Here is an 18,403-nt window from a genome sequence, read left to right as displayed (position 1 = left end):
ATAGACATTGTACTAAATTCCATAGTAGAAATATAGTAGAATTGTACTTGCTAAACAATGATGTTGATTTCTAATTTTGTAAATTGAGTATTTGTAAAAAACTAAAATGTACAACAAAATTCCAATTCTAGATGACCCACATATCCTTTGTTATTCCATACCATGGATATAGTCCTAGAGGACCGAATTCTTCCAAAATGCGCGAGAACGTGGTCTAAAATAATGTATGCACTTTCTTTCAGCCAACGCCAGCAACAATTTCGCATCCTCGATGGTTCCTAGTTGACTTCCATATCCTTGGTAATACCGTCCCATCGATATAGTCCCCTGGCACCTAAAGGACTTGCTCCCTACCAAATTTTCAAAGCAATGGTACACCACATGTATGCGTTTCCTTTCAGTAGCTATTGTCCTTTATAAATGGCCGATTTGTGGTTAATATGTTACAAAGGACACTAATCACAAAATTGGTAATTAATAAGATATTTCAAGTACTTCCCTAATGTCCTTTGGTCAGCAAAAAGTCCTTGTCCTACCAATTCAGAGTTCACAAAGAAAAGGACGAAAGTCCTTCAAACAACCCAAATATAGGAATATCCTGTTTGGAAGTAAAGAAGACCAGGGCTTCGCTGTGTTCCTAGATATCCTGTCAAATCCAGTATCATATAAACCGTATCAACTACGAGTACAAACTGGCCAAAGGACATCAAAATCGTCCTTGTAGTTTCCAAGATATGGCTATTTTTCTAAAAAGGACATTCTTTTTACACTCATATCTCAGCCAAATCCTTAAGGATATCAAAAGGATATACCTTTTTGACATCGTGCGGAGCAGGACTATCGACTGGCATTCAAGGATTTTCAGGATTCCACAAAAAAAATTGCCTCAATTTCGGCAAGGGGGTTAGCCAGAAAATCGAAAAGTTCCATACTAACTTTGCCATTTGAAGGACGATCGGGATGTCCTTTGGACAGTAAATAGTCCTTGTCCTACCATTTATGAATATGCAACCCGAAGGACGATAGTCCTTCAAACAGCTGAGAAAACAGGACTTTTTTTAATAAAATTTTTAAGCATAAAATAGGCTATAGCACGGCTGTATCCTTACGTATCCTGACGAGTCCTGTGCCAAATAAATTGTATTGACCACGCCTACCATCTGGCCAAAGGGCATCGAGATCGTCCTTGTAGTTTCGGAGATATTAAGGATTTTGTGTATTATGCCCATTTCCTTAGGCTCCGCGACTGAAAAAATGATCAAGTCCTGGATTCTTAGATGACCCCCCAATATTTTAATGCAGATCGATGCGGCTGGTCCTCATGATCCCAACGCACCATGTCCTTTGAAAATCGGCAAGGATATGGCCGAGTTATACGCATTTAAAAATCAGCATTTCATTTGGTCGGCCAAAAATATCGTTGCATACCCTTAAGGGGCGTTATGAGCATTAAACTGTTAGCAGTAACAGTCGATTGTTAAGAATTTTGCAAGTCAGCAGCAGCCTAACATTTTTGCCCCTTACAGGTATGCAATAAAAAAATTTCCCGAAAATTTTCGTCTGCTTGCTGGGCACTTCTGTTCGCCTGGTATTTCAGCAGAATTTAAGAAATCTCGACAGCCGGCGACCGCCAAGCGACGACCCTTTCGGGTATGCAACGATATTTTTGGCCGACCAAATGAAATGCTGATTTTTAAATGCGTATAACTCGGCCATATCCTTGCCGATTTTCAAAGGACATGGTGCGTTGGGATCATGAGGACCAGCCGCATCGATCTGCATTAAAATATTGGGGGGTCATCTAAGAATCCAGGACTTGATCATTTTTTCAGTCGCGGAGCCTAAGGAAATGGGCATAATACACAAAATCCTTAATATCTCCGAAACTACAAGGACGATCTCGATGCCCTTTGGCCAGATGGTAGGCGTGGTCAATACAATTTATTTGGCACAGGACTCGTCAGGATACGTAAGGATACAGCCGTGCTATAGCCTATTTTATGCTTAAAAATTTTATTAAAAAAGTCCTGTTTTCTCAGCTGTTTGAAGGACTATCGTCCTTCGGGTTGCATATTCATAAATGGTAGGACAAGGACTATTTACTGTCCAAAGGACATCCCGATCGTCCTTCAAATGGCAAAGTTAGTATGGAACTTTTCGATTTTCTGACTAACCCCCTTGCCGAAATTGAGGCAATTTTTTTTGTGGAATCCTGAAAATCCTTGAATGCCAGTCGATAGTCCTGCTCCGCACGATGTCAAAAAGGTATATCCTTTTGATATCCTTAAGGATTTGGCTGAGATATGGGTGTAAAAAGAATGTCCTTTTTAGAAAAATAGCCATATCTTGGAAACTACAAGGACGATTTTGATGTCCTTTGGCCAGTTTGTACTCGTAGTTGATACGGTTTATATGATACTGGATTTGACAGGATATCTAGGAACACAGCGAAGCCCTGGTCTTCTTTACTTCCAAACAGGATATTCCTATATTTGGGTTGTTTGAAGGACTTTCGTCCTTTTCTTTGTGAACTCTGAATTGGTAGGACAAGGACTTCTTGCTGACCAAAGGACATTTGGATAGTCCTTGAAGGGGCCAAGCTATATACAGTTTTGTGATTTATGTCCTTTCTAGAGAAATAGCCATAGTTCGGGCATTTACAGACGGATTTTCAAAGGACTTGGTACGTTTGAATCATAATTACAAAATGCATCGAGGAGCATTTAAAAATCTAGGGTTCAGACGAAATTCTGCTGAATAAAAATAGCCATAACTAGGTCATATCCTTGCAGCAATTCAAAAGACTATGTTGTCTAGGGTGGTAAGGATCAATGCATCGATCTGATGCATACGGCTTGGCACAGGACTCGTCATGATCTGAAAGGATATGGCCAAGTTCATGTGCTTCACGAACTTGCAAGATTTTCAAACATCATTTTTATTTTGTTATTTCACTTCGTTTCAGTTTCTTACAATATTTAAGCAGATGCTTTCGTATTACATTTTCCAATGTATTTTCGCCGTTGCTTAAATTAATTTATTTGTTTGTATTTAAATTTTTTATATAATGCTATGTTATGTGTGTGTAAATTGGTAAGTGTGTTTGTGTGTGTGTGTGTACGTGTGTGTGTGTGTACGTGTGTGTGTGTGTGTGTGTGTGTGCATGTGTATATGTACGTTTAACATTGGTTATGGTATGCATTTTAAATTGTTGTATATGTAATTTATTTATAACCTTTTCTTAACAATTTAAATATTCGATTTAATATGGTTTTGCTTTTAACATTTGTTGGATTCTCAATGTATTTCTTAGGTATTTTATATTAAACTATAGTTAGCAGCTAACGGATTTACGTTTTATCTTTGCATTTAGTTAATACATATATATAAAACAAGTTGGTTTAATACAAAATATAAACTAATTACAATTAGGTATTTTATATTTATATAAATATATATATATATATTCATTAATAACGTTTATGCGTGCAAATAAAATGTTTATTTACAATAACTGGACTTTTGAATTTCAGATAGGCCATAAGACATAGCAGTTGTTGTTTTTGTTTTGTTTATAAATGCGCCAAAGGAAATGGTGTTTGCAAAAGTTTACCATACATTAATTAACATAGTTTTTATAATCAGAATTGATCTCAAAACAAAATCAGCTGTACCTTAACTTCTAGTATTTGCTAGAATATTTACATGATGTATCTAGTTTGTATATGTATTTGTATAATATGTTTGTCCACATTAGGTAACAGTGCAGTTTGTTGTTTTAGTTTTTCCAATATTTTGCTGGGTTAGTTTTGTGTTATGTCTACAGTTAATGTAGGCATTTGCTTAAACTGAAATGTTTGACTAATTCCTTTCTTTAAGTGGAAAGAAATGTCATTTTTTATGAAATGGGTTTTCTTTTTAGCTCACTAACATTATGGATACTCGTTTTTTTTATCTTTTAAAGTGTACTGCGATTTATGCTTAGTTTTCCACGGTTCCTAGTAGCGCCGCCCTATATGGCCCTTAACCTTTTTTAAGTTGGCCTAATGCACACCTTGAAGCATAGTCAAAAATGGTAGCCAACGTTTTAGCGGTTGGATCCGAATGATTTCTGTATTACTTGCAATATTTATCAAATACTTTTAGTATTTAATTTTGGAATTGCTTAAAGCAAAGCCGCCTTTGGGACAAACTACTCGCTGCCAAATCAGACGCTAATGAATTTTATATTTATATATCCCACATATAAGCATATTATATAATATATATATAATAAATCTTGGCAATTTATTTGCCAGCATGGATCGCTTTTGGGCATATCTAAACATAATTTGCGCTTAGTTTTCGAATAGTTGTAAATATTAGCTCCTGTTCTGCACACATTTAAATACATATCTGCATCTGTATCTGCATCTTTATCTTTATCTTTATCTTTACCTGTTGCTTTTTTATGTAGATAAAAATTGAAACGATATTTGTTTTATCCTCAAATTGATCTGCATTACTTCCATTACCATTTTCCCAATTATATTTAACTATGCCTTATATCAAATCAACTAAATTGCACTCGTCCTTGTTAGTCATATTCGAATTCAAAATTTCAGTTATTTCAGTTATGGGTTCAAGTTTCTATACCATGCTATATAGGATTACCCTCACTGTACTTATAGTAATTGCTTGCTGATTTCCTCCACTTTTATTTCTATTTGGTAGTCGCAGCACATCTATTGAAGTTCCTCCAGATTGGGCTGACAGGAACCGCAGCATTTCTCCTTATAGCGATGCAGTCGACACAGACCCATGGCCCTGGCGTTGCGGCAATAGCGGGAGGCATCGCGACAACCAGTCGATGTGATCACTGCGAATATAGATTGGGATTTATATTCATAATGTTGATGAATTAATGAAGAAATAAAAATGGATATTAATTTAGATCGAAATATAACGACTCAGATATAGATAGAGATATAAATATATAATTCAATTTAAACTTGGGATTTCTGTACTTATATAAAAAGATAGATATAAATGGATAACTGTAAGTAGATTGACATAAACATACATATGTATATATATATATTTTTTTTTTAAATTTAACTTATACCAATAAATACCAATACAACTTATTCTACAGATTAGTTTTACAAAACAATTATCAAAATAGGTTTGTTATATAAATCGATCCGAGAGATCGATATGATGAGACCTTCGCAATCTCTCCCGGATTCGGACTGCTCCAATTCTAATTATCTTTAAGAGACGCCTAGCAAGTCGATTGACCAGATTTTCAAGCCGCGTGCTATAATTCTTGCATATTACGTCTCCGACTTTGCGTACACTTCTCGCTTACCAAGACCCTGATCTTCGCAATATGTGTGTTTAGTATATATACTAAATGAGTTTCTTCGAAACGCTATTTTACAGTAGTTAGGTATATTGTGCAAAATAAAATGCAAGATTGACAATGTGTATTGTAGACTGAGTCTTCTGAAAACAAGAATAGGCTTCTAATATAATGATAATGGTAATAATAAAACAAAAAAATAATAATAATTTTTATTTCTATTTCTATTTCTAATCGTCCCTCTTTATTTGATTGTTTATTTGATGTTTATTTATTTGCAGTTTCACTTACTTTTGGATTGACATGGAGGACTCTTGCACACCTTCATAACCGCTGGGCGTGGCTGATGCTTGCAAACGTTGCCAGCGGGTCGTCGGCTGCCATACCAGACGCACTGCAGAATGCGGAATTTGATGCCCTGGCGACCGCAGGGCGCATTGCACTGTGAAACGAAACCAAAGCAGAAAGGAGTTGCATTTGCCATTAATAAATGATGCGCCCAATGTATGGAGCCGGCCGGAGCCAGAGTCATGGCTATAGTTATTGTTATAGCTTTAGCCATGGCCATGGTGATTGGCGGCGGGCAGCTCACCCACCTCGGACCAGGGCTCCACACGCCAGACGCCCTTGCAGCGTTCGTTGTAGCATTCCTGGCGCGCCGTCGGCCTCTCGTACTCATCGCAGGCAATGCCTGCGCTTCCGTTCTCGTAGCGGCAGCTCACCTGCCGCCGCTGCACGGCCGTGTTGCGTCTGTGGCAGCGGGACTGCTGGCAGAGCGTCCAGTCGCCCTTGGTCCAGTGCGGACACGGCTCGTTGCCGCAGCTCTGGAACGTGTCGGGCATGTCCAGCCCCTGGGCTCGGCATTGCGCATTCTCCACGATGTCGCCATCGGTGCCATTTGACATCGACATCGTTGTCCTCGTCGTCGTCGTCGTTGTCGTTGTCGTTGTCGTTGTCGTTGTCTTCTTCTCTGCTACCACACGCCGGCAGCTCAGCGTGCGGCGCTGTGGGCAGAGTTGCAAAGAAACAAAGTTTACTGTTACATTTTTGTGTCCATGCCACACATAAAACAATGGGAGGCAGCGCCTGGACAACCGTGTCGAGCCACTGGCTGTTAAAATATTTAAACTCTTGCTTGATTTTTATGTGGACAACGCTGCGGACCATGGGCTGGATTTTGGGTTTTGGCGTGGAAACACAGGTAGAACAGAATCTGGTAGCTGGCAAAGCCATGCATTTGGCTTATTATTATATAAGTGGCAGCTGTGGCTTGGGCAGCTGTTTCTAATGCTTACAGCAACTCTTCTTTGCACCTTTTAAAAGCTAAAATTTAATTTATCTAGCTGCAAGCTCATGCTTTATTGATGAAACGTTGTAGCCATTTTCTATATAAATAATATATAATTTGTCCTCATTTTAAATAAACTATATCAATTTAAATGTTAGCAACCGGAAAAAGATTAAGAGAAACTTAGTCTTTGACTAAGTGGGTAATAAAAATAATTGGCTAAAATAATACTTTTTAACACAATGCAATCGAAGTGGATTGTTAATATTTTTTCATTAGCAACCTTTTTTTTTTAATTTAGAAAATTTTCAGATATATGATTTGGGCGTAAATTTTTAAAAAAAGTTTTTTTTTAATAATATAAAAATACCTTATGAAGCATTACAATGAAACGTACTTTTTTAGGACAGAGCGCCCGACATAATTTCTTCGTAAGCTTTGGCAAATTTTGTATGGAGAGTCTCTAGTTTTTGGGGTTTCCAACATAATCAGACCAATTTTGAAACAAATTGGACGACGAACAGGATTTTCGAAAAGCAATTTTGGAGTTTTAAATGTCATCCACGCATAGTAAACGTATGGAAACATAAAATTTAAAATCTGTTTAAATAATTTGTTATTTTTTAAGCGCAATTGTTGCTTATGAAATTTTACGGTTAAACTTTGATTAAGCGAAACTCTTTTAACTGGGAAATTTATTAACCGGAGTGCTAAAGTGTTGAGTTTATGCCTCAATTAATCTCGGCATAGTTAAAGAGAACGGTTATGAATTTTAACAAAGGGAGACAACCTTCAACATATTTTTTAAATATATACATATTTTACGGAATGGAATCCGATATCTGTCTGTTGCATGTGTGTGTTTATAGGCGCAGATTCATTTGTGATAGGAATTTTTTCTTGGATAATCAAGCTTCATCTGCATATTGATTTCACACACCTTCTCTGGACTTTTTATGGTATTCTCGTTAGTTGCTAGGCCCGTAGAATAGCTCCCGCAACTAATTTCCGCCTGCTTTGAACTCACCTGCAAACCGCTGCCTGCCGCTCCACATTCCTGCGAGCACTTGGACCACTCGCCCAGCTGCCAGGTGTAGACAAAGTGACCGCTGGCCACGCCTGCCACGCCTGCCTCGCTGCTCGCTTGATTGGTTGCCGTGCTGCTGGCCAGTGTCATTGTCGTGGCCGTTTCCCAGCGCGCGTGTGGCATATGCGGCGGCACATCCTCCGCTGGCTGTCGATGCAGTTGCTGCTGTCCATTCTGGCTGGGCACGGCAAGAATACGGCCTGCTTCGGTGTGCAGCTCTTTGGTTTCTGGCAGCATACGCGCCGGCTCATCCTGTTCGTAGCGTTGGGGCTCCAAATCGAGGCCATAATTGAGAGCCTCGCGCTGCAGCAAGTGCTGTCCGCGCGAGTCCTTAAAGCGCTGCAGCGGCCAAAGCAGCTACATATGGGTGGGGAGATAAGCATAAAGTTTGGATTTACGTATGAGAGATGTAAGCTTAAAAGTGTTGGGATAAAAATAGATTGCTATTGAGCCCGCATGCAGCATGTGGCATGCAGCAAGCGGCAACCAGCAGGCAGGCAGCAAGCAGCATCAATGGAGCTCCATGTTGTGCTATGCTACGGTAAATTTGCACGGCCGTCAACGCATTTCCGTTTCCGCTTTCATAACGTGTGCGCTATCAGTGTGTGTGAGTGTGTACATGTGTGTGTGCTCTTCATGCATGCACACTTGAATTGCCCTCATCAATTGCTTCACGTTGACTGACTACATACTGCAAAATCCGATTAGCCATTGAACTCAACTGCCACAGCTGCCCCCACTCCAAGCCGTGCTCCACCTGTCCCCCTTCTGTTTAGGCCCCTCCCCCTCGCACACACCCCCCATCAACATATACAAGCCCCCGAAAAGCACTCACAGAATGCCGCACTCAGCCTCTGCAAAAATTTGACTACCAAATGCATTTTTGGCCAACAATTTTCTAGTGCATATGCAACGCATTTGGTTTTTGACTTTTGTAAGCCCACACACAACCACCTCCCTCCACCGCCCCAAAAAACTAACCCCCTTGCAGTTGTTGCTGTGAGGCAGCATTGTCTCACTGTCAACCTCATCGTCGCTGGTCGTTTTCATTTACAGCAACCCGTTGCCCGACCGGGTCGATGCGCAACGTGTTCCTCAGACGGGAGGCGATGAGTGGGCGGGGCGGGGCAGTTTTCGGGTGGGTTTGGAGAAGGGGAATCGAGCGAAAAGATGATTTCCCAAGTGGCACTTGAAACCGACAAATACGCTGCGCTGTTTGTTGTTGTTGTTGTTGTTGTTGCATCTGCTGCGCTTTTATGGGCAGCTGCTAGGCGTGTCTGTATCTGTGTGTGCGTGTCTGTATCTGTGTGTGCGTGTCTGTGTCTGTGACTGCGTGTGTGCGCCGTTGTCATTTTTAGCTCGACACTAACGCCAACGCCTCCATAGCCTTTTATTGTCACCGCAATCGCAATTGCAATCGTTGGCATTGTACTTGTTGTTGTTGTTGTAGTTGTTGTTGTTGTTTTTGTTGTTGTTGCTGTTGCTGTTGCCGAGCTCCTGTCAATACGTGCTGTCGGCAGGCAGCAAGCAAAACTGTTGGCAGCCATTTACAGCTCCCATCTCCATGCCCACAACCGTTCTCCGTTGCAATCGTTAACCGAAACTTTTGCCGGGTTCTCGGCACCAGGCCCAGAAAGCTAATGCCAATACGATAATTAGTACGCGAATAAGAGGCCCAGCCTTTTCATTTCCTTTCTTTTTTTTGGAGGGGCTACTTTTTGAAGCTAGCTAGCTTTAAAACTTAAGCAGTGTATGTTGACAATGTTTTGGAAATCAGTTGAAATAAATAATTGAAAATTGGGATTTGTGGTTAAAAAATGCTCACGGCGCATTTGATATTTTATGTCTTGTGCTTGATAGATGAGTGTCCACTTTAATCGAGGCAATGAGAAACTGCGTTTAAATTCCAAATGAATAGGTGTTGAAATGTCTAAGCCAAGGTAAACAGCTCTTTTTTTCTAACTTATTATTATTACCTTAAAACGATTTCTAAATAAGATCAACTTTAAATATGTGCTATAAATCTCATACATAACTCTAAATGGTTCTTTCATTAAAAAAAAATAAAAAAAAATTAAATAAATAAATAAAATAAACTTATATTTAAATAAAAAGAAATCCTTGTCTAATTCTAATTTGGCAATAAGGACGCTTCAAAAGATGTGTTTGATTTAAAAAAATGTTTTTTTTTCATCTATTCTTATTTCTTATTACAAAATGAATAAACAACTGTGCTCTAAAAGTCAAGTCTTCAAGTCGTCTAATGCATTGATAATATCCGTTTTAATGTCCAGACCATTATAATGACCTACAGTAAGCTAAAAGAGGTCTATCCAATACGTATGCATATTTATGGTATATAATTTTTAAATAAGATTAATTAATTATAAATTTCTGCTGCTAGTTTTGAAGGAAAGATGCATTTTATTTATTATTTTGCAATAATAGAAATGCGCTTCGTGAATTATATTTAGTTATTTTAATTGACTGCTTGCATTTTAGCAAATTTTCCGCACTCATTAGCAACTTATAGAGTCTACAAGTTAAATTTATATATATGAAAATTCATGTTGTATATTTTTTGTGGCTTTTTACAAAAGGGGAGACACTTTGACGCACGCACATCGTTAAATTCTCACGCCTGAAAAGTGGCCAAAGCGTTGCCAGAGACAACCAGGTAACCAAACAGGGATAAATCAACAATCAGGTCGAAATGAAAAAAATATTACATGTGCATGATCGGCTAGCAAATACTATGTAATTAACTGGCACTTTTTATTTTATTTTCAAATAACTTGTGTGAGAAGAAAATGGTTTTAATCGACTTGCTGAGGGGCTAAAAAAAATAATGTCTATATTGTGTAAACTATTGACTGGAAGAAATATGATGAATCCTCGATTGGGTTGGAAATATCGACTCCTGGCTCCGACATAAAGTTTAAGCAATTTATTGTACCCTAGTTGCATATTTTACAGGGTATACAGAACAAACTCATGAAATGTGCAATATTTTCTTTTATGCCTTTCAACTTAATTTAATTTGAGTTTAAATGTTGCATTTAACAAATACAGAGAATGCTACAAATTGCATGCAGCTTAAATGGAGCGCAGAGCCACAGTCAGAGTCCCCGCCCTGGGGGCGCGGCAGTCCTGTGTGAGCCTGCCAACATCCTGCGAGCGGAGCATTAATAAATAGTTGCAATCAAAATTAAAAGGGCAGCAAAACTGCGCAAACATTTCGCTTCTTTAAATCATTTTGCGCCTCGACTGATGAATAGCGCTAGTAGCTGCAAAGGATGCAGGAGGATGGACGGACCAGGATATGGCTCCGGCTTTAGCTTCAGCCAGCGACGTCTGTGAAAATTTATTAACGCGCTTTGGTGTTCGGCTAGCTAAAATACGATTTTTGGTCTCCAGTTATATAAATTTGTCTGGCATGTCGGGCCTACGCAGCAGCGGGCCACTTGCATAATTAATAGACCAAAATGCTGAGCAATAAATTCTGTACCCAAAATGGGGCATTGATGGAGCAGCTCTGCCTTGGTTTCGGTTCTGCATGGCCTGCTGCTGCTCTTGGCTAATTGGCAGTCGCAACGTAAGCAGTTCACTTACATGCAAAATGGCCAAAATGCATTAGCCTGACTCACAGCTGCAGTTGCATAATTCGTATAAATGCTAGAAGAGCCAATTGCCAATCAATGAAGTAATTTAGCCAAAGACAAACTGCCTGCTAATGAGCAACAATCGTTCAGCAGGTGAGGGCAACAATGCAATTAAAAATTAAATTACCAGGATTTGCTTAGATGTGTATAACCAATTATACACATTCTTCATCTAAGTAGTAGATAGCTATAGGACTAGAGGGCTCTCAAGCAAGCGCTCATAAAAGCAGCAATTTATTGAATGTCATTAAATAGCACACTAAAGAAAATTGCATGACTGCGAAATACCCTGTTTCCAGCATACAGGAAAGAGTTGAGTGTATCTCACACATATTTGGTCTCATCTATGAAGTATATAAACTCGGTAACAAATTATCTATCTCCGAAATTGTGGAAAGTGAAGTTTTTTCCAGTTGAGGACGCTTTGAAATTCAACTTTAATATACTGAAAGTTAAATAAAAGCACACATTCTTTATAAGCCCAAAATACCCTTAATGACCTATGAAAACAGAGCATTAAAAGCAGCTTCTAACTTGCCTCAAAACACAATGATATCAGCGGCATTTCATTAGCATTTAATTAGCTACCTAAGCCAAGGAAGCGCATTGAAATTTCCAAGCTGAGCGAAGCACACTTTGAGGCGACTTAAAGGCATCCTCAGGGCTGTTAAATTAGATAGTCGACTGTTTACGATAGTCAAGTTAGTGGCCCTTAACGCAAATAGATGGGATGCAATAGAGTTCTATTAATACAATCACTATATAAACTGAAGAAATATGACTTATATTGAGCTGCCATTGATGTACTTTAGATTTCAATAATCTCGTTTAATATATATTTGTACAACAAAAGAGTTTTGAATAATACGCAAGAAGTTTTCAAACAAATATATATGACAACCTACACCAAAATTTAAATGTTAAGAGAAAGCAATAGAAAAAAAAACTCTTGTAAATCTAAATAAAATTAAAATCTATATAAAAAAGAAAATATTTACATTTAATTTCCTACTTTAAAGCCTATTTTCAGCAGCAATATATTCTGCAATTTTCATTTTATCATTGTTTTCATTGCGAATGCCAAAACTCAATTTAAATCTGTAGTTTAAGTGCTGTTTACCAGCTTTGCTTTGCTTTTATATTATTCACTCTATATAATAGGATAAAATAATATATAACTAATTGTGAAGAATCAACAAATGCCAAACATTTTCATATGGCACATTAGATGGCCAGAAATTAGAATACGCACAATGACATATACAAATGCATACACTGTGGTACAAAAGATGATTTTTTACCTTATGTACACCTATGCAAAATAGGTAAAAATCGTTAAATTATTTTGTATGCAAAAGGACGATCTTGCTTAAAGGATATGTAAAAGTTGCTGTCAATTATAAGAGACACTGCAGCTTATAACAATATCTCTAAGGTCCCGACGCATCTGTGGGATAGGAAAATATCTTAAAGATACAAAATAAGCTTTAAGATAAAATAGTATCTGTTCACAGTCGCTAATTATAATATATTTGTATTTTCCAATCTATAGGGAACAAATATATCCGTAATATACGCGTATCTGTATCTGTAAGATACGCACGTATCTGTAAGATACGCACGTACCTGTAAGATACAAGAATAATATTCGATGGAAATTTTACTCTCCAGATCTTGTAACTAAAGAGATACTTTTTATTCGCTCGGGCTGTAATTCAATTTTTATAAATTAAACGCGATTCAGACTTTAATCAGAATAGAATAGTATAAGATAAAAACAAATAATTACTCTGAGTTTAACTTTAATTAATTTGAAGTAAGCAAACAAAATCGACTATTATCCCACAGTGCATGACAACGAGCAAAAATGCAAATATATTTTATTTGCAATAATAATGCAAAATAGTTATAATATTGTGAGCAATCGAGCGATGTTGCCGCAAAGAGTTAATCAATGCGCCGCAAGCGTTCGACTCCAAAAAAACAGTTATCATTGGGCCTATCGCAAAATGAAAGCACACACACATCTGTAAGTGTGTGTGTGTGGCTTTAATGCCGACAGCGAAAAGCTGTTGGCCATTATACAAAATGGCCATCTACATAAGCCGTTGTGTGTATATTTTATGCATATATATATTTATAAATATATATATATCGTTTTTGCGGTTCGCGTATTTTTTGTCGTCTAACCGAAAAATGTGCAACAACAAAAATATTGTGAAATTAGATAAAATCGCTTTGGCAACTATTTAAGTGGCCATTTTGGTGGGCTGTTGCGTTCTGGTGTGGCTTACAATTTAACGGTAACTAACTCAGATGAGTGTGGCATGTTGCAGTTGGGGCTGTAGCCCATATTCAAAGGCAGCTCTTAAAGTTGTTCGGGTGGCTGGGGGTTAGAGGGATTGGGGTTAGGATATTCGGGACCCTGTGCTGCGCTTGGCTGTGCATCATAAATTATTTTGGCCTAATCTGCATATGGCATAGGGATATGGCAAATCGTCTGGCTGCCAGTTGCTGGCTGCTGGCGTTGCAATTTTCGTCTAAATATCAGGGCTATAGTCTGTTTAAGTAGTTGGAGAGAAGCAGCTGTTCTGCTTAAATCTCAGCGGCTTTATTTAGTACATTTTCATAGCCAAAAACCGCGACACTGTATCGCACACACACACACACAGCATTAACTTGGCCCAGCGTGAGGTGTAAAAGGCAACTTTGTGCGATGCCGTCGACAGCGTTGACTGAAAGCTAATTTTCTATGCCAAAAATTTGTTTGGCTTTATATAACTTTTATGAGCAGCGCCGTGATTGGAAGCAACCAGAGGTAAACATTGCAATGAACTCGCGCGGCAAAAACTTTTCAATTAATAAATTAAGTTTGTGGCAAAAAAATTTTGTTGCTAATTGTTTGTCGGCACACACAGAACCCTACACATACACACACACACACATATATATATATATATATATATATATATACATTGAGAAAATGCTTGACGTTGCGGGCGTGGCACTTACCAAGCCAGCACACTAACAAGAACTTGCGGCAAGTTCTACTCAGCTGCCGCTGCTGCTGCTGGCGCTCAATGCCAGCGAGAACAGCTCATTAAAAACTTTTTGAAATGCATAAATGAATAAGTTAAATATTTCATATATATGTACTTAATACATTTCAGTTATTTTATATGCATTGATTAAAATTATGGCATGCAAATATCAAAGTAAATTTAAATAAAATACGAATATTTATCATGCATTCTAGAAATATATTTCAGCTGACATACGCTAACATTACTCTATTTTATTGCTGTAGGGTCAAAAAATTCAATAAATTCGACTGGATCAATAAATATCAATTTTCTATTCTTCATCATTCTATCAAAGGGTATGGCTAAGAAATCTCGAGCTAGATGAGAGCATTCCTGCATATTACATTATGCAGATCGTTAAAAACTTGTTATTAAAACTTACAGCTTGTACATAATTTGGAGGGTACAAAAAGTAGTTAATATAATACTGTGCTATACTTAAATTCGATTTTATATTGTCTAGTGATCAGAAGAAAGCAACTGAACTTGGTCTTTAAAACAGAATTATTATTGGAATTTTTTAGTATTGTTAAGAGGCTTATTTTTCGATATATCCAAATAGAAAATAACAACTTCCTTTCTACTAACTCTACAGTCAACCACAGTCATATAGCATTTATCTTCACTTTGGTCCTTTTCAACGGAAGCTCACATATTTTGTGCTTTAATAATGTTAAAAGATTTACATGAAAGCAGCTTGTTGTTGAGTCATGCCCACAAAAATGGCGTAAAATAATATGCAATATATATTTATATATATGTATATATATATTATTTTTTTTGAATGTGCGTGTATATTAATATAATCAAATTTAATTGTCGTTCATATCGGTTGACCAACAATAATGCACAAATTATATTTATACAAATTATAATTTAATTAAGTGCTTTGTTTTTATTCTGACACCATTTTCGGGGTTAAAATTTGAGGCATATTTTGTATTTCGCAATATATTACTCTTTTGTATGGCATTTTAATTGCTTTGGTGGCGTTTTATTCGTTGATTGCACTTACGGAATGCGATTTTGATAAAACGTATTTGATAGCAATAAATTTTAACAATTGATAAATTGAAGCATCAATAGACTGTTAAAAGATGAGAACAACATATATATATCTGATAACCCGAGGCCAGAAGGCATACGAAGTAAAAATATAAAATATATTGGAAGACTCTTAATTGCAGATCATCTGAACTAAAGTAAATATTAGAAATGAATGATATTGCTCAAAGCTAAAGCGAAATTAATTGAATTATTTTATACACAAATATAATTCAAAAAGGATTTTAAAAATTCATATCAATTGAGTATAAGTCGTTAGAAAATTTAACGAAATGACCTATATTTAGAAACATCTTCATTTAGGGTCAAGTTAATGGAGCATTCGTTAAATGAACATTCGCAGAAAATATTTTATTCCCAATTGTAATTAACTATCAAGTGCTTTCCATTAAATAGAGTTAAAAGTCATAAATCTTTCAACGTTCCATCTCGCATATTAAATATTCAATTATAGATGGTCATTTAAATTATCATAGGCTATTAAGTATTCAGAGCCAAACTTTTCAGTCAAGCAACATCCAAATACAATTGCCAACAATTCATTCATTTATTCAGCAATTGAATGCGCTCAATAATAAGCATTAGTTATCGTAATGTCATGCTAATTTAAGATTGTATTTTCACATGTGTATTCATAACAATTTTTAAATTTAATTAAATTGTTTTTCGCATACTCTGCTTAATTTGCTTTTTGCGCTTTATGCAATAAATATATAATTTTTTTTTTTCATTTACTTGCTGCATGCAATGCTTTTGCGTTACTTGGACTTTTAGCATTTGGCTTTTGCACTTTGCTCGTGTAGTTTGTTTGTTTTTCTAGCCCATTATGCCAATTGTTTGCTCATTTCAAAATGCAGAAAATGCAAATAAAAATCAGCGAAAAATGTCTTTGATAGCAAATAGTTTGGCGATGGCGGCGAAAAGCGCGCAAAAAGTTCGCCTCAAACACAACCTTTGACCAATTTAAAATTTAAATACGAAAAAAAATTGCAGTTATTAAACAATAGACTCCTTTTTTTTTTTTTGTGGAGCGTAACTGTTTATGCGCTTTCTTTATCAGAGAGAGAATGAGAGAGAGTGTGTATGTATGTTTGTGTACGGAAGTTGTTTATGCATATAAAATGGAATGGAAGGCATAGCTTGTAGTATTCAGTAATATTTTATATTTTACCTACATTATTCGGTTAACAATTGTATTTGTGTTTCCATTGTTGTTGTTTTTTGATTTTTTGGTGTTGTTTATTTTTGTATGAGGGTTTGTTTGACAATAAGCATCGCCCCGTACATCAACCCCCCCGAAAAAGCGAGCACGAAACAAAAATTTATTGTTTCGGGTTACGTATATATAGAAAAGAAAGATCAAATAGTGTTGAAAAATCAAAGTTGACAAGTGAGAACATTTTAAATTCATGCAACGAAGTGCTAACTAAGCAAACGAAATAAGAACGCATGCAGACCAACAAAATAACAAGACAAACAAAAAAGGCGGAGAGAACGAAATGAATTTGTGAAGTAACTCTCCCCTATGCGATGAGTAGAACTAACCCAATAAAAACTGGCCTCATGTAACTCATCTGCCAATTGTGATAGCTGCCCGAAGTTTTAATTTCTATGTTATTACTTTACTTGTTTTGATTTTGATATAATCACTTAATTAAATTAAACTCTTGGCTTTTGCGTTGCTCTGGTTTTTATGTTATTAAACGGAAACTGTATTTTTCTTGTCTTCAATCAAATACAGAAACAAAAATCTTTCTCATTTAACTCAAATCAACTTATATATAAATCCTTTAAAATAAAATCAGCCTACTTATAGAAACAATTTGCAATACTGAGTAATGTTTAAAAATAAGAAGTCAATGCAAATATTTTAAACATATTCTTGGAAAATACATGAAAGTCCCAATTATTTACTCTAATACTGCAAAACAATGCACTTTCAAGTCAAAACTGTTTATTAGTTAAGAAAACTGCACTGAAACTAAGTATCGTCTAACCGCACAATTCTAGGAAATTTAAGCTTAATTTGTATGGTCTGCTCATTGACAAATTGCTGCAATAGCTACCGGGCCTGTGGAGACCAAGTCCCAATCAGGCCGAAAGACAAATATGCGCAGGCTGTAAATTTATATGCAGAACTTTGGCAATTTGCTTCGCATACACACGCCCACGCCCACGCCTCCTACTGCCTGCCACCGCCCCCACTCCAAGTGAACTAATTACACACATGCATTTCGGTACTGGGCCTACCTGGGGTAACAATTACAATCACAAACTTACAATACGATATATGGGGCAGACCTTGGGACTGCGCCAAGAGGCAGAATTTAACGTAAAGAACAAAATGGCCGCGTGAAAAAAGGATGGCAAACGAAGAAGAAGAAGAAGCGAGAAAAATGAATGCATTTAAATCAAAAACAATCTCAAATGAAGGAATGTATGCACACACAACAAGTAGAAAAAAAATAACTAAAAATCGAAAATGGCGACAACGAACGAAACGAAACCAAACCAAACCAATCCAAGGGATGGCTCACCTGCAGGTTGCTCAGCAACGCCTGGAAATAGGGCATGGCCAGAAGGGTTTTGGTGCGGCTGCTGCCGCTGCTGGCGCTCGCTGGTTGTGGAATTCGGTCCTGGGATTGCACTAATTGCGAATGCTATACGCACATACATTTATAATTATATATATATATGCATATACATTTTATTGAACGAACACAATTCGCAATCGTAACGAATTAGCGCGACGAAGGGGAAAGAGAAAGAGAAATTTGACAAAGTATTCATTAATAATGGTTTTTCTTACGAGTGCATAATAGAGTTTGATTAAGTTGATATATATAATGTTTACTAATATATGGATGACTTCGA

General features: G+C 37.0%; 1 protein-coding gene across 1 annotated transcript in view; it reads right to left on the bottom strand.

The window, feature by feature from the left end:
* Positions 1–3,492: 3,492 nt before the first annotated feature.
* Positions 3,493–18,403, bottom strand: part of LOC115763081 (protein madd-4) — a 74,621-nt gene continuing 59,710 nt past the window's right edge. The window contains exons 15-19 of the mRNA XM_030705511.1: positions 18,067–18,189; positions 7,660–8,076; positions 5,941–6,348; positions 5,636–5,786; positions 3,493–4,858 (exon numbers count right to left, since the gene is read on the bottom strand). Coding sequence (XP_030561371.1) covers positions 4,725–4,858; positions 5,636–5,786; positions 5,941–6,348; positions 7,660–8,076; positions 18,067–18,189 — 1,233 coding nt within the window. The 3' untranslated portion in view covers positions 3,493–4,724. The remainder of the gene's footprint in view (positions 4,859–5,635; positions 5,787–5,940; positions 6,349–7,659; positions 8,077–18,066; positions 18,190–18,403) is intronic.

This window comes from Drosophila novamexicana, unplaced genomic scaffold (genome assembly GCF_003285875.2).
Source record: "Drosophila novamexicana strain 15010-1031.04,08,12 unplaced genomic scaffold, DnovRS2.1 tig00000689-arrow-pilon, whole genome shotgun sequence".
Lineage (NCBI taxonomy): Eukaryota > Metazoa > Arthropoda > Insecta > Diptera > Drosophilidae > Drosophila > Drosophila novamexicana.
This window is presented reverse-complemented; position numbering and strand designations above follow the sequence as displayed.